Genomic DNA, 14,144 nt, shown 5'->3' on the forward strand with positions numbered 1-14,144 from the left:
TTTGATTGAAACCCTTAAATCACGGGTAGGCAAGCTGGTGTCCTCCAGATGTTTTGGACTACAACTCCCTTCTGCCCCAGCCAACACGGCCAATAGCCCAGGATTGCGAGGAGTTATAGTCCAAAACATCCAGTGGGTGCTAGGTTGCCTATTCCTGCCTTAAATAGAAGTGCCAGCTCCGGACAATTGTATTTTGTGCTTAACCATCCCACTGATGTTTGAGTCCTCAATTGCTCCATCAAGGACTGATGCTGACGTGACATATTCTTCCACAGAGGAAAAACAAGTGAGAAAAATTACACAAGAATGCAAAACTGATGTAGATTTGGAAGGAAAGATCTGCAAACAAGAGCAGGCAGGAATCTAACACAGCTCTTTGCTACAGAGTCCATGGGGATTTTGTATTCCAGTGCAACACCGTTCATGTTTATTCCTTCATCAATAACTATCCATGAAGGAAATATATCAGAACTTGTTGTAACTATCACAGGATAATGGAATTGGGCCTCCTCTTAAGAAGAGGGTAACCGGATGAGAAGTGCTACTGGGGTTATTTTATTTTATTTACAATATTCATATACCGCTCCATATCTAAAAATATGTACTATTATATAGTATATTGTTGGTGCTATATAAATAAAATATAATAATAATAATAATAATAATAATGATGATGATGATGATGATGATGATGATGATATTCCAGTGCAGTGAACATAAGAAATAAACCAGTAAAAAGATTTAAAACAGCATATTAAAATTGTTCATTTTAAAACAACACAATTTGAAAAGCAAACCAAAGTGATTTTTTAGAACAGCGGTTCTCAACCTGTGGGTCGGGACCCCTTTGGGGGTCGAACGACCTTTTCACAGGGGTCGCCTAAGACCATCGGAAAACACATATTTCTGATGGTCTTAGGAAACTGTATTGACTGAACTATGTCATGTATCATCTTTTGTATTATTAAAGCTATTGTTATGTATTATTTTCATTAGCAAACCATCCCATGACAATGGATCGTGTAGAGAAGAACGAAAATAATTTTATGGTTGGGGGTCACCACAACATGAGGAACTGTATTAAAGGGTCGCGGCATTAGGAAGGTTGAGAACCACTGTTTTAGAACATCATCAAACATATTAAAAACAAGCAAACAGCAATAAAAAATGAAGTGCAGTAACATTCATAACCAGTCAGCAAACACTCAGGGAACAGAAGGTGGCTTTAGTTCAGGTACCAGGTGAAACAGTTGTAGGCACCAAGCAGGCCTTTTAGGCAGGTGTGCTTCAGAGATGGGACACTACAGCAAGAGAAGATGTCCTTTCTCCAATAGCCACCTGGCACATGGAGCAGGAACTTTACTGATGTCCTCAATAATCAGGCAAATCCACATGGCAGGAGGTGGTCCTTCAGATATTCTGGTCCCAGCTCATTAGGAGTCAGGAATGGTGTGGCCCTCCAGATGTTGTTGGACTGCAACACTGCATTTGATTCTGTAAACTACTTCTGTTGGTTTTTTATTCTTTTAACTGTTTGCAATCTGCCCAGAGAACATTTGTCAATGGGAAGATTAAAAATATAAATTAAAAAACTCCCAGCATCCCTTGACATTTGGCTAAGCTGGCTGGGGTTGATGGGAGTTGCAATCTAAAAACATCTGGAAGAGGGCCACCCGTCCCCCACCCCCAGTTTAGGGTTTTTGTAGGTCAAAGCCACCCCTTTGAACTGAGCTTAGAAAACATACGAAGCCGGTGCAGATCAACACTGGCAAGTTCCTGTTCATGATCTCCCTGTAGTATTCTGAAGGGGGTGACGTTTCCAAACACTTTTCATAGGCAGCCCCAAATACAGCGCATTACAGAAATCTAGTCTGGAAAGATATGAAGCTTGGGTAGCGAGGCCATCCTTTTTCTAGAAGAGGTACAGCTGGGGCACCGGTTGAGGTTGGTGAATGGCACTTCGTGCCGGAGATGCTATTGGAGCATCCAAGGACAGGGCCAGATCTGAGAGTAACCCAAAGGGGTGAACGTCCTCTTTCTGGGGAAGAGTGCAGCCCCTTCACAAACACATGGACCATCACCACCAGGCAAACCTCCCAGTGACAGTGCCTCCATCTTACCTGGGTTGAGCTTCAGTTTATTGGCCTCTCATCCAGCCCATTGCCGACTCTGGACATCAGCACATCCACTGGGAGGTGAGAGTCACTGTGGTGAGCATTTCTCACCTGCTTGCTCTTTCTTCCTTCTTTCTCTCTCAGGGACCCTGCCTGCAAGGGCCACAAGTTCCCCAACGGTACAAGCTGCCACGCGCCACAGTCCTGCGAAGCGGATGAGGGGCTGGGCGAGGACGAAGACAGCAGCTCCGAGCGCAGCTCCTGCACATCCTCCTCCACCACCCAGAAAGATGGGAAATTCTGTGACTGCTGCTACTGTGAGTTCTTTGGCCACAACGCGGTAAGTAAACGCATGGCTGGCCGCCACCCATGACCTTCGCCTGTAGACTTCTTTGGTTAGATGTGGGTGGAGTGGTGGCTTGAGAGAACATGATGCCGCATTGCTCACCTCAGTTGGCCTTTGTAGCCCTGCGATCTCCCCACCCTGGTCTTCTAGCCTTGGACGTCCTCGCCGCTCTGTCCTGAGCCCTTGAAATAAAGCCCTGTGGTTGTACCTTGCGCTCGAGCTTTTTCAGCTTCGGACCTCTGCGGAACCGAGTGTAAATGCTTACGTGGAGGAAACATTCGGGGGATCTCTGCAAAGCCGCGGGCTAGCGGAGGGGAGAGGATGGACAATCCTGGGGATGATATCTGTTTGCCGTGACAGTGGGGTGGCTGCTCCACGCTATACAGTCTGCTGTATCTACAGTAGGCCAATAGCCCAGCTCTGTCCACAGCCTCCAGCCGCCCCAACGAGCCGAAACTACGCGGAGATCCGGGAGAAGCTGCGCTCTCGGCTGACCAAGAGAAAAGAGGAGCTTCCTCAAAAGCTGGGGCACAGCAGCAGCTCGGGCGAGCCGGCCGTAGATCACCGGGACGTGGACGAGCTCCTGGACTATATCAACAGCACTGAGCCGAAGCCCCTGAACAGCGCCAAGGCTGCCAAGCGGGCGCGCCACAAGCAGAAGAAGAAGGTGGGCCCGGGTGTACGCGCAAGAATGTGCGGGAGGGAGAGCGCGCACTGATCCAGACCTGCTAGGAGATGAGCTTAAAGGGAAGGGCTGATGCCACAGATGGGAGAGAACTTGCGTAGAATCTGAATTGGCCCAGCCTGCCGCTTCTGCGTGGAAATGGGGCAGTCCTCCGCCACCCTGAATAGATGTGCAGTCAGGCAAGCAGATGGATGCAGATCAGGGGGGTAAGCAATTTGTGGCCTTCCAGATGTTTTGGCCTACAACTCCCATGATCCATTGGACATACTGGCTGGGGATGATGGCAGTTGTAGGCCAGATCATCTGGAGGGCTCGCCCCTGAGGTAAAGAATTGGGTTGAAGGGGAAATGAAATATTTGACAAAGTCTGTTATTTTTCACACGTCCATTTGGATGTGTTTTCATAAACAGTTGCTACAGGTGCCAAAAGGTGTCATGAAATCATTGGCTCACAATCTTTCTCCTTGCAAATAGATTGTGTAATTTTGCCTTCTTTTTTGCCACATACTGCAATTAGTCGAACTGCAAATCGCGTCAGCCTGATCTGAGCTCCATGGCTGGACTCTGCCTTATAATAAATATCCATGTGAGCATGCCAAGCAGGTATCTTGAACCTAGAGCTTGTCGATGCAGTTAGGGATCCCTGAGGCTGAACAGAAGACCGAGCCAGATCATTGGCCAATCCAGCCCAGCAGTCACTGCTGTGACTGGCAGTAGCTTTCTTGAGTCTCAGGCAGAGGCCGTTCTGGTCCCTGCTAACTTCTGCCCTGGCACCATCAGGGGCCTTGGGCTTGGCAAAACCCCCGTGCTCCACCATGGAGTCGTAGCTCATTGAGGTTTTCTGAAAGGGTGCTGACATGGCTGTTAACCTGCATCAACAGGCCTTCCCCAAGTGTTGGAATGCAACTTCCACCACCCACAGTCAGGGTAATGGGAGTTGTAGTCTTATACATCTGGAGGGCACCAGGCCGGGGAAGGCTGACACAGTGCGTTTCAGGGACACGATTCTGTGTGCTGTCTTGCATTGCTCACGCGTCACTGTGTCAGGGGGGGATGCAGCCTACGGGGGCCGCCCCCTCCAGCCTGCAATGCCCCCTCCTCACCCCCCACCCCTGTGCAGCAATTAGGGTTTTAAAAGTTTCGGTTGGCACCCACAGAAGCTTTGTTTTAAGTGCCTAATTGCTCCATGGGGGATAATTTGGCAATTCCGGGAGTCACAGCTGGGGAAGCACATTATGACCCCCCCCCCCCCCCAATTACCCTCATGCAGCAATTAGGCTTTAAATTTTTTTTTTAAAAAAAAGCTTCCACAGGTGCCAGTGGAATCTTTTTGAAAAAGTGAAATTACTGTGGAGAATCCAAGAAAAGTATGAAGTGTGTGTTTGTGTTGGGGAGCTTCAGCCCCACCCACCACTGGGTCATAACCCCCAACAAAATTCCTGACAGGGAATGCAGCTCTGAGGGAGAAAAGGGTTCCCATCCCTACGCCGTGTATCTGCTGCCAAGGAACTCTCTCTTTATTTATTTATTTATTTATTTATTTGCATTTTTATACCTCCCAATAGCCGAAGCTTCCGGGGCGGTTCACAAAAATTAAAACCATTCAAAGTATAAAACAAACAGTATAAAACATTATATAAAATACATATAAAAGCACAACTCTTGTTTCCCTGCCGCCTTTGCAAAGAGGAGTTGATGACCCTTTTATGGGACCACTTCTGAAAGATCAATGAGAGAGGTGCATTACGCTCCTGAACTTGCCACAGATCCACATTCACCCCCCCTCACGTGTAAACAAGTCAGGAACGGAAGTGAGTTCAGTCATTCAAATGACCCCTACAGCCATTCCTGCGTGACTGCTAAGCTGAGCCGGGCGGCTTGAAAATGTCTCTGTGTTTCTCTGCTCACACCCTTCCTCCTCCCACCCACCCCGGCAAGTGCTGCAGAGCCATGAGCTGAGTTTAGGGCTGGGGATGTAGCAACCTTGTTGGAGCTTGTAAGCCCAGGGAAATGGCTGTGGGAAATGGCTGGTGGTGCACCTCTTCCCTAAGGTTGGTTACCATGGCGCAGGCCTTGTGTGTGCCATCTCATTGGTTCCCGGCACCAATTCCCGGGTGTCCAGTGTGGCTTGCTGGGCGTGCCCATCTGGTGGCATGAAAGTACTGACTGCCAGCCTGACAGGCAAGGGCCTCTTCATCCAACTCAGCCTGAGCTTGGCCGCCCCCTTTCACCCTCGCCACCACCCTCCTTTTCCCAGCTGCTTGTTGGGCGTGAGGGAACGACCGAAGGCTTCATGTTGCTCATTTCTGGTGTTGCAGGAGAAGGAGAAGGCCCAGCTGGAGGCTGAGGCCCAGAAGCGAGTGGACCGAACTCCGCCGACGGGTCAGGACCAGGAGCTGGCCGAAGAGAAGCTTCTAGAGTGGCCCCAGCTTGAACTGGAGCGGGTGAACAGCTTCCTGAGCAGCCGGCTGCAGGAGATCAAGAACACCATCAAGGATTCCATCCGTGCCAGCTTCAGCGTCTACGACCTCAACCTCGACGTCAACGACTTCCCCAAAAAAGCGGCAGTGCTGGAACAGAAGAACCTCCTCTCCCATCTCAACGGCTCCTCCGAGCTGCAGGAGATTGACCTTGACCTGTCCCCGCTCAGCCTGGGCACGCCGCATAACCACGCGCTGTTGCGTAGCGAGGTGGGCCCCCGATGGGCGGAGGGCTCTGGAGAGGTGCCGCCGCCCCCCGCCGCCTGCCTCCGAAAACGGCGTGGTGAAGCGGCTCAACGCTGTGCCCAACCTCTCCCGCATGATTTGGGTCCAGTCGCCCAAGCCGACAGACTCTCTGCAAGAGGGCGGGCCTGGCCACGAGTCCAAGGACACAGCGCCAGGCAGGGGAGCGGAGCTGCAGGAGCCAGCGCCCACCCCTGGAAAGCAGCGGAAGGGCAAGCGGCAGGGCTGCCCAGCCAAGAAGGGGGAGGCCATCGCGACTAGTGATAGCTCCGGCTCCAAGGGGGTGGGACAGAGGAATGCCCCTAGGGGGGGCACGGTGCCCGAAGCCCCGAGAGGAAGCGGCGGCAGCACAGAGCAAAGCGATGGCACCAGAGGGCCGCGGCAGGGGCAGGGCTGGGCTTGCAGCGGCTCAAAAGCTGACAAGGAGAAGAGCGTGGATGGGAAGAGCCGGAGAGGTGAAGGCGGCAGGGCCGATCAGGCGGAGCACGAGCCTGCTCTTTTGGGGACTGGGGACCGGCACCTGCCCCACGCAGCCACATCCGACGACTTGCCCCAGCCCAAGGGCAAAGGCAAGAAGAGTAGGAACAAAATGGAGAAAGCGAGCCCTTCCATTGGTGAGTGTCAGGGGGGCTGGGTGAATGTCCTGCTCTGTTGCTTTTTATGAAGAATAGAACGGGACATTTAGGCACTGAAGTCTCTGGGGCACTTCCCACCTCTGCCCAGGCTTTGCAAGACTTTTCAGGAAGGCCGGCGGGAGAAGGCACCTGCCCCCTAACACCTGCACCCATCCTGATGGGTGCAGAACAGCTCTGTCACTGCCTCTACCAAATTGTGCCCTAAGAGTAAACACTGCATGTTTGGGGGGCCTAGCTTCTTCTTTTGTGTAAAGAGAATTTGGAATGTTTTGGCAAAGACTGATGTGAGGAAGGGGCAGTAGAAGATTAGGAGGGCAGTATAAGGTAAGAAGAAACAGGGATCTATGCGGGGCCCCAAAGCTGAGACCTGGACCAAACTAGCCTTTGGTTTAGGCCTGGCTGTGTATTTCCAGACTTCTCTCGAAGAGGGCTAGAAACATGCTGGTTTTAAATAAAATGCATGTAATTCCCCTGAACCCAGATTCTACCGCGTGGGATCTTGCACAGTATTTATGGTATTTGCTTGTGTTCCCACTGGGAATTTTTTTGGGGGGCCGTCCATCATTTGCTGCTGAATCACAAACATGGGATAGAGTACATTAGACTCTCTGACGTGCACGCTGCTTTCTCTGCTCTGGCCCGTGGGTTGTGGCCTTTGGCACATTTAGCATCATTGCAGGAAAGCTTCCTGGCTTGGGCTGCTGCTATATAGTGTGAAGCGTGTGCCTCCTTTGGGCGAGAGGGAGATCCCTGTTACTGACCCTTCCTTTTGGGAAGCACGGTGGCTCAGCGAAGTCTTTTGCTGTTGTGTTTTGCCAGATGATGTGTTCCTGCCCAAAGACTTGGATGGTGTGGAAATGGATGAGACTGACAGAGAAGTGGAGTACTTCAAGAGGTAAGACAGAGCCACTTACGCTTGGGCCCTGTGACTTGGGTCTTGCAGATGGGAAGGAAATCTGTGCCGCACATGGAGGGGACGGGCTCAAGAGGGATGGAAAAGAGTGTATTTCTATTTGCCTTCTCCGGGATTTGCAAGCAGCTGGGGAAGCTGTATAGATGTATATACACATATGCCTCCAATGCCACAGCATTTGATGTTGTAGCGGGCAGAGAAAATGTCATCCATCAACACGCTGGGGAGGGGAAGCTCTAGTCCGGTGTATTATGGGAATGTGGGTCCTGGGCAGGCGGTTTCCACTGTAGAGATCAGGACTGAATTCAGCTGGTGTGTCTGTGTGAGAATGGGATCACAACTGCCACCTCACTCCCTGTGGCATAGTATGGAGAACGGTGCCATCCAAGCATTTCTGAGCCATTATTAAGGCAGGGCTTGAGATCCTTGTTTCTCAGTATGTTGCTTGATCAGTGTGCGTGATTTATTTATTTATTTATTTATTTGCCCTGGCTTTCCACCAAATTTAAGTTCAAGGTGGTTAACTAAGAAGAAAATCGAATAAAAATACAATACGCATACCTTCATGGGCAACCATATCACTTACCAACATCACCTGTCTTGTCTGGATTTGAACTTGTTTCTTAGCTCTTATCAGGCCCATTACTGACTCCAGGCACCTGTTCAGAACATCCACTGAATCTGGATTAGATGGAAAAAAGAGAAGCAGAGGTGAGTGTCATCCACAGCCTGATGACACCTCACTCCAAATCCCCCCTTAACAACTTTGCCCTGTGGTTTCATGTAGATATTAAACAGTATGAGGGACAAGAGAGACTCCTGCAGCACCCCATAATGCAAATGCCATGGCGGAGGGAGAGAAGCAATCCCTTGGCACCTTCTGGTATCATCCCACCAAGTAGGATAAAACCACCAGAGCATGCTGCCCCTAACAAGCAATCTTAGCCAAGCAACCCAGGAGGACGCCATAGCCGACGGTATCAAAAGCTGCCGGGAGGTCTAGGACAACTGTGAGTCACACTCTGTTCTTCTCCCACCGGAGGTTGCGCACCAGAGCAACCAAGGTAACTTCAGCCCCAAAACAGAGCCAGAAGCCATACGGAAATGGTTCTGGATCAGAGGTAGGCAATTTGGTGTCCTCCAGAAGTTTTGGACTACCACTCCCATCATCCCTGACTATTAACCATGCTGGCTAGGAATTGTAGTCCAAAACACCTGGCGGGCATCAAGTTGCCTATCCCTGTTCTCGGTAATCTGGCTCATCCAGGAATGTCTGAAGATGTACGGCCAAAGAGGGAAGATTGGCAGTTGGCTGCTAGCAGGTAAAACCACCTAGGTCCAGAGAGGGTGTCTTCAGGAGGCATCTCCCAGCCACCTTCTTCGAGAAGGCCAGAACCACATCCTCTCTAAGAGGCACAATCAATCACCCCGCCATGGACTCCCTTTTGGCTGTTGTGGCCCCCACAAAGGAACTTAGGCAGCATCTTTTTCTAAGGCGCTGAAAATCCTTGGTCAGAGAGTTCTAGTACAGCCTTCCCCAACGGGGAGCCCTCTAGATATGCTGGACTACAACTGCCATCACCCCCAGCCAGCATTGGCCTTGAGTACTGGACAATGGAAATCACAGCCAAACACATTGGAGGGCACCTGATTGGCCAAAGCTGGGCCAGAGGAATTCACCAAATTAACTCACACCCCCATGCTTCCCCCTACATGGCTTCTTTTGGGTAACTTGTTCCTGCAAAGCAGGAGTGGGCAATTATGATGGTTCTGGGGGCTGCACTCCTCCTTGGTGCCACCAAAATGGCCACTTCACTATCAGTTTCTTGGCCCAAATTCAGCTGTGGCAAAAAGGGCAACTTTCCTTTTCAAAAGCCTGCATGGCACTCAAACCTGCTCTAAAGTTCTTGTCTCCTCTTGGTCTGCAAACAGCAATTGGTCCCTTCATCTTTGGATGCTGATTCCCCTCCCCACCCCGGTCCTTCTTTTTCACTGGTCTCACGTGAAAACCCCTTCTTCCCTCACAGCCTGCTCTGCCCCCTTCCTTCAGCTGCCCCGTGTTCCTTGTCCCTTAGCTGCCCTTCCTCTGAAGCCAACTTCTTACTCCACATCTTCATCTTCAATGTCCTTGTCTGCCCAGCATCTCTTCCTGTGTAACCCCTTCCTCCCAACAGCAAATATCCCTCTTGTCTCTGTTCTGTAGTAGCATTTCTCCAAACTAATCTTTTTATCGCCTCACGGAAGTGGCCTTGCCTGCCACTATGCCATTGCTGACCATTTTATGGAATCCTGGAGCGGGAAGGTGCCATTGAGTCGGGACACACACACACACAGTACAGGAATCCAGTTTAAAGCATCCCTGACAGATGGTTACTTTCTGGTCAATGGAGAACCCACCACCTCCCCTGGCAGTTGGTTCGCATTGTCTGACTGCTCAGATTCTTTGGACATTTACCCAGATGTTCAACAGAAATCTACCTTCCTGTAACTTAAAGCCAATATTTTGTGTCCTGGATGCTAGAGAACAGCTTGCAGCCCTCTTCTGTACTTGAGAAGTGCCTTCATATCCCCACCCCAGTCTTCTCTCCTCACAGTTAAACATACCCAGTTCCTTCAATCTTTCGTCGGACATAGTTTCTAGTTGCCCTTCTCTGCACCTGTTACAATTCATCTGAATCCTTCTTCCCCCTCAACTCTTAAAACACTGTAAAAGTAGCTCATCTAGGAAGTTGGAAGTTCACAAGAGACAGGCAGCTCTGTGTGTGTGTGTGAGAGAGAGAGAGAGAGAGAGGGGTGGGAAGGGGGCTGGTTTGCAAAACCACCACAGTGGGTTGCAGTGTGAGGAGGCAGCCATTTTGAACATGCAACCCTCAGTGTGTTGTCCAAACTCTGGCTGCAGGGGTTATTGAGGGTTAACCCACAGACAACCCTGCTGCCTGGGTTTGGATGACACAACAAATCGTGGTCTTAATTGGTAACGTGGCGCCCACAGGCATTCTCTTGTCGTGGCTTAAATAAGCCATGGTGCGCAGCGGTGATCATGCAGTGCGTAAAATGAGCATCCAGCCCTGCCATTCCCTCTCACTTTTTTCTGTGCTTGTAGGTTTTGCCTGGACTCCGCCAAGCAGACCCGGCAGAAAGTGGCTGTGAACTGGACCAATTTCACCCTGAAGAAAACCACTTCAAGTGCAGCTCAGTGAGGTGTGCGGTGCACCCCTGGTATATGTGCAGGGCCCCACACTTTGCCTCCCCGCCCCCCAACCCATAGACAGACACTTGACCTCACCTACCCTTGACCCTCCTCCTTTCCCTCCCCATGGGGCTCCCATTCCTAGCCTGTAGGCGGGGCCGGGACAGCCCCTGTGTCCCTCACCTCTCAGTGTTCGACGTTCGGGGAGATGCTGACTGAGCCGCCCCAAACCCAGGGGCAGTCTTGATCGGCCGAGGCCCAGCGTGGCACAGGGACCAGGCTGCACCCAATAAAGGACTTTTTAATTTTTTATTTTATTTAAAAAACCCAACTTTTCTGTTGTTTGTTCCGGCTTCTCTGGCCCCTGCGGGCTGGGGGGGCAGTGGCCCCTGTCGGCGGAGACGAGCAGTTGCAGCAACTCAGCATGATGGAACCGCTGCCCTCTGGCTCTCGCTCAAGTTCCATTCAGATACCGTTGATTTGCAGAAGGGCGGCAGGTGCACACGGAGCTGCCACGGCCAGAAAACAGGGATTGCACTTCTGGGTGTGAAAACCCCATCCTCTCCTTGCACAATCACAACACCAGAACTCTGGGGGGGGTGATAGAGTTTTCCTCCATGTCCTGGTGACTGCCTGTGTCATTCGGTCCTTGGTTGCTCTACCCTCCTTCTCAGGGTATCTTAGTCTCTTGGCTGAAATGCTGCACTGTTTCAAGGAGCCTAGTGTCAGTGGAAGGGCTGCAGCTTCTGCTCAAACAGGTACCCTACGGAAGCCAGCATTTCCTGCTCCCTCTTGAGCAGGGGAGCTCACCTCTGTCCGTTTGAGGCACATTCCACAGGAGCTTGAGGTCTCTTCCCATAGGACCGGCCACTTTCCTGTGTGGGCATCACTTCTGCACAGGCCACTGTTTGTTGCGCTGTCCGTATATGATGAGTGCACACCTGTCTGCCCTGCCATGACTACACACAGCAGGATGCCACCAATTGGCTGCAGACTCTCACAACACAATAAACTTAGTGGTGCTCCTGATGCAAAACCATGTAGATATGATTTCCTACAGGAAAGTGATATCCACACGGGAAAGTCCTCTTTTGTAAAATCAGCCCTGTTAACAATGCTGCAGATTAGCTCTGCTGGAAAGTAAGTAACTCCATTCTCCTTTGCTCCACTGTTCCTTCACTGCTCTTCTTCCTCTGATCACCAGTTTTCAGAATCAGCCCTGCTCTAGGTGCTTGGTTCTCTCCCCCAGAATGGCCTGCAATATACAGCATCCCCCTTACCCTGAGGGGTGACCACACTCGCTGGCATCTCAAAGTGCCTGTGGCTTTGTAGCAGTTTGGTTGCTGCCACAACGGGCAGACTCTTGAGTCTTGCAATCCCACAACTGCCTCAGTTCCAGTTCTTGCGCTGGTAAAAGGACGGTCATATCTATTAAATCACAACCCATCTGAAGAAAGTGCCAATGAGAAAGCCCCTTCAGGATGAGCAGGGCTATTGGAAAAGCCCGTGGGTTCTCCCGGGCAAAAGGGTAGAGCTGTCCTACTGCCCCATTGCAGTTAAGCCCATGAGTCTGACTTGCACATGCGTTAACCTTTCCTTTTAAAACCATAGCAACTGTCAAGCTAACTCTGGAGCTGTACTGGGCTTAATTGTGCCCTTGGATTTTACTCTGGCACCTATCAACACTGTTCACCCCAGTAGACCAGTTGGGACGATCAATTTCCCTTATGAGCCACTAACTATCCTGCCAAACCCACCAGGGTGTTTGACTTTGATTTCCTATTGTCTCTGCTGAAGTACGGGGGGGGGGGGTGTGGGGGACCACCCTGAATTGCCCCTTTCCTGCAGAATCTTGCCTGCACAATACTTCCCCCCCATCATAGGCCGCACATACTTGACAATGTTAACTCCAGCTGCAAGCTGTGGTGGGTCTCTGACCCTGATTTCTGGTGCTACCCAGGTTCGTTCTCGCCCCCTCCAAACCACTTCTAAGGCTGGTGCCCACCCTACTTCCCAGAGGGCTTGGGCTATATGCCACTGGCCATCAGTGGACCAGCTTTTCCCAGTTTGTTCTTAAATCATTTACTTTTTGATACTGTGAAATCTTTCACGCTGAAAGATAAAACTAACATTTGGACACAGAGTGGCTATGTGTGCTGTCTAATTGCTGCCCATGGTTAGCACCAAGGGACTGGGATTTCTGGCACTTGGTTCACACTAGAAAGAGATTTGGAGAGAACCTGATTTGGAGCTAGATTGGCTGCTGTCAGGGAACATCTATATAACCTGCAGCCCCCCACAGCACTTGACCCAAATTGCCCACCTACGTAAATTTCCATCCTGTTTTCTTTCTGTGAAGAAATCATTTGTGCTGATCAAACATGGCGGGGGTGTTACAGTTCCTCAATTCACAACACAGGATTAAGCCCTATCAGTTGTTAGCCATAGCACAGAAGGGGCTCGCTATCTCCTAGGACTCTGTTTACATCAGTCAGCTGTATAATAAATTGGATTATTCACAATTTCTAGCACTTAGTAGTGTGCAAGGCCTACTACATTCATCCTTACAATACCTAGTAAGTTAAATCATTCCTTCCTCAATCCTCCTATAGAACTGAAAAATGGATTAGCTTGTCTTAAGGCCACCCACCAGGTATATTGCTAGATAGAACTAGAGTGCAGGTCTCCCAGTACAATGATATTAGAATGCAGTATTGACTTTGTAGAGATAGCTGCTACAATGAAGATATAAGAAATAGGAGGGTCAAGTGAATTACTAGTATTAGTATTTATTCCATTTGTATACTGCCCGATAGTATCTCTGGGCAGTTTACAAAGGTTAAATACAGCCTATTCCCATATGCACCCCATAGGCCAGATGGAAACAGGAAAAGTAGAATCTCCTTGGTTATCTTCTTCCCTAGAATGGTGGCTTAAGTTCAGTGATGTCATCACTAGCTCCTTTCCTATTATAAGATCTGCTAGCAAGGTTTCAGTAGGTAAGCAACCCTGCAATTCATCTCAGGCTGTATAGGCTTCGTTATAGTGATTTACCATAGCCATTACACAGATAGTATCAGCAGAGGAAAGCTCAAATTCTGCATCCAGAATAAGTCAACTCACATTTGCATACTTTTATTCTAAACCTGCTACCTGAATGTCTATAGCATTTGGAATTTTGTTGACTAGTGATGGTTGGCAGCTGGAGGAGAGGTACGGGTTCAGAAAACACAGCTGGAGCAATGAGGCGCTGATCTGAAAAGCACAAGGATTGAGGTGTCTTGCCAGTTTAGACCAAAGCCAGGCATGAAGGCAGTAAGTATTCTGTATGTACTCGGAAGTATACTTGCCTCTGAACTCGGAGTCATCAATGGAACTATCCTGTATGAATTGGTCTAATCGTAGTATTTTGGGTTCTTTGAAGTTAGTTGTGGTACCAAATCCCATGTTAGTTACATACCATGTGGAACTACAATCATTTTTCCTGAACCTGTTGCTGGTCAGTTCTACTACGTGACCTCAGGTACTGGTATAAGAGA

General features: G+C 50.0%; 1 protein-coding gene across 1 annotated transcript in view; it reads left to right on the top strand.

Annotated features, from left to right (window-relative positions):
* Positions 1-10,931, top strand: part of FAM193B (family with sequence similarity 193 member B) — a 31,063-nt gene extending 20,132 nt beyond the window's left edge. Inside the window, 6 exon segments of the mRNA XM_063120987.1 lie at positions 2,259-2,454; positions 2,891-3,127; positions 5,463-5,875; positions 5,877-6,481; positions 7,322-7,397; positions 10,519-10,931. Coding sequence (XP_062977057.1) covers positions 2,259-2,454; positions 2,891-3,127; positions 5,463-5,875; positions 5,877-6,481; positions 7,322-7,397; positions 10,519-10,615 — 1,624 coding nt within the window. The 3' untranslated portion in view covers positions 10,616-10,931.
* Positions 10,932-14,144: the final 3,213 nt, after the last annotated feature.

This window comes from Elgaria multicarinata, chromosome 3 (assembly GCF_023053635.1).
Source record: "Elgaria multicarinata webbii isolate HBS135686 ecotype San Diego chromosome 3, rElgMul1.1.pri, whole genome shotgun sequence".
NCBI classification, from domain to species: Eukaryota; Metazoa; Chordata; class Lepidosauria; order Squamata; family Anguidae; genus Elgaria; species Elgaria multicarinata.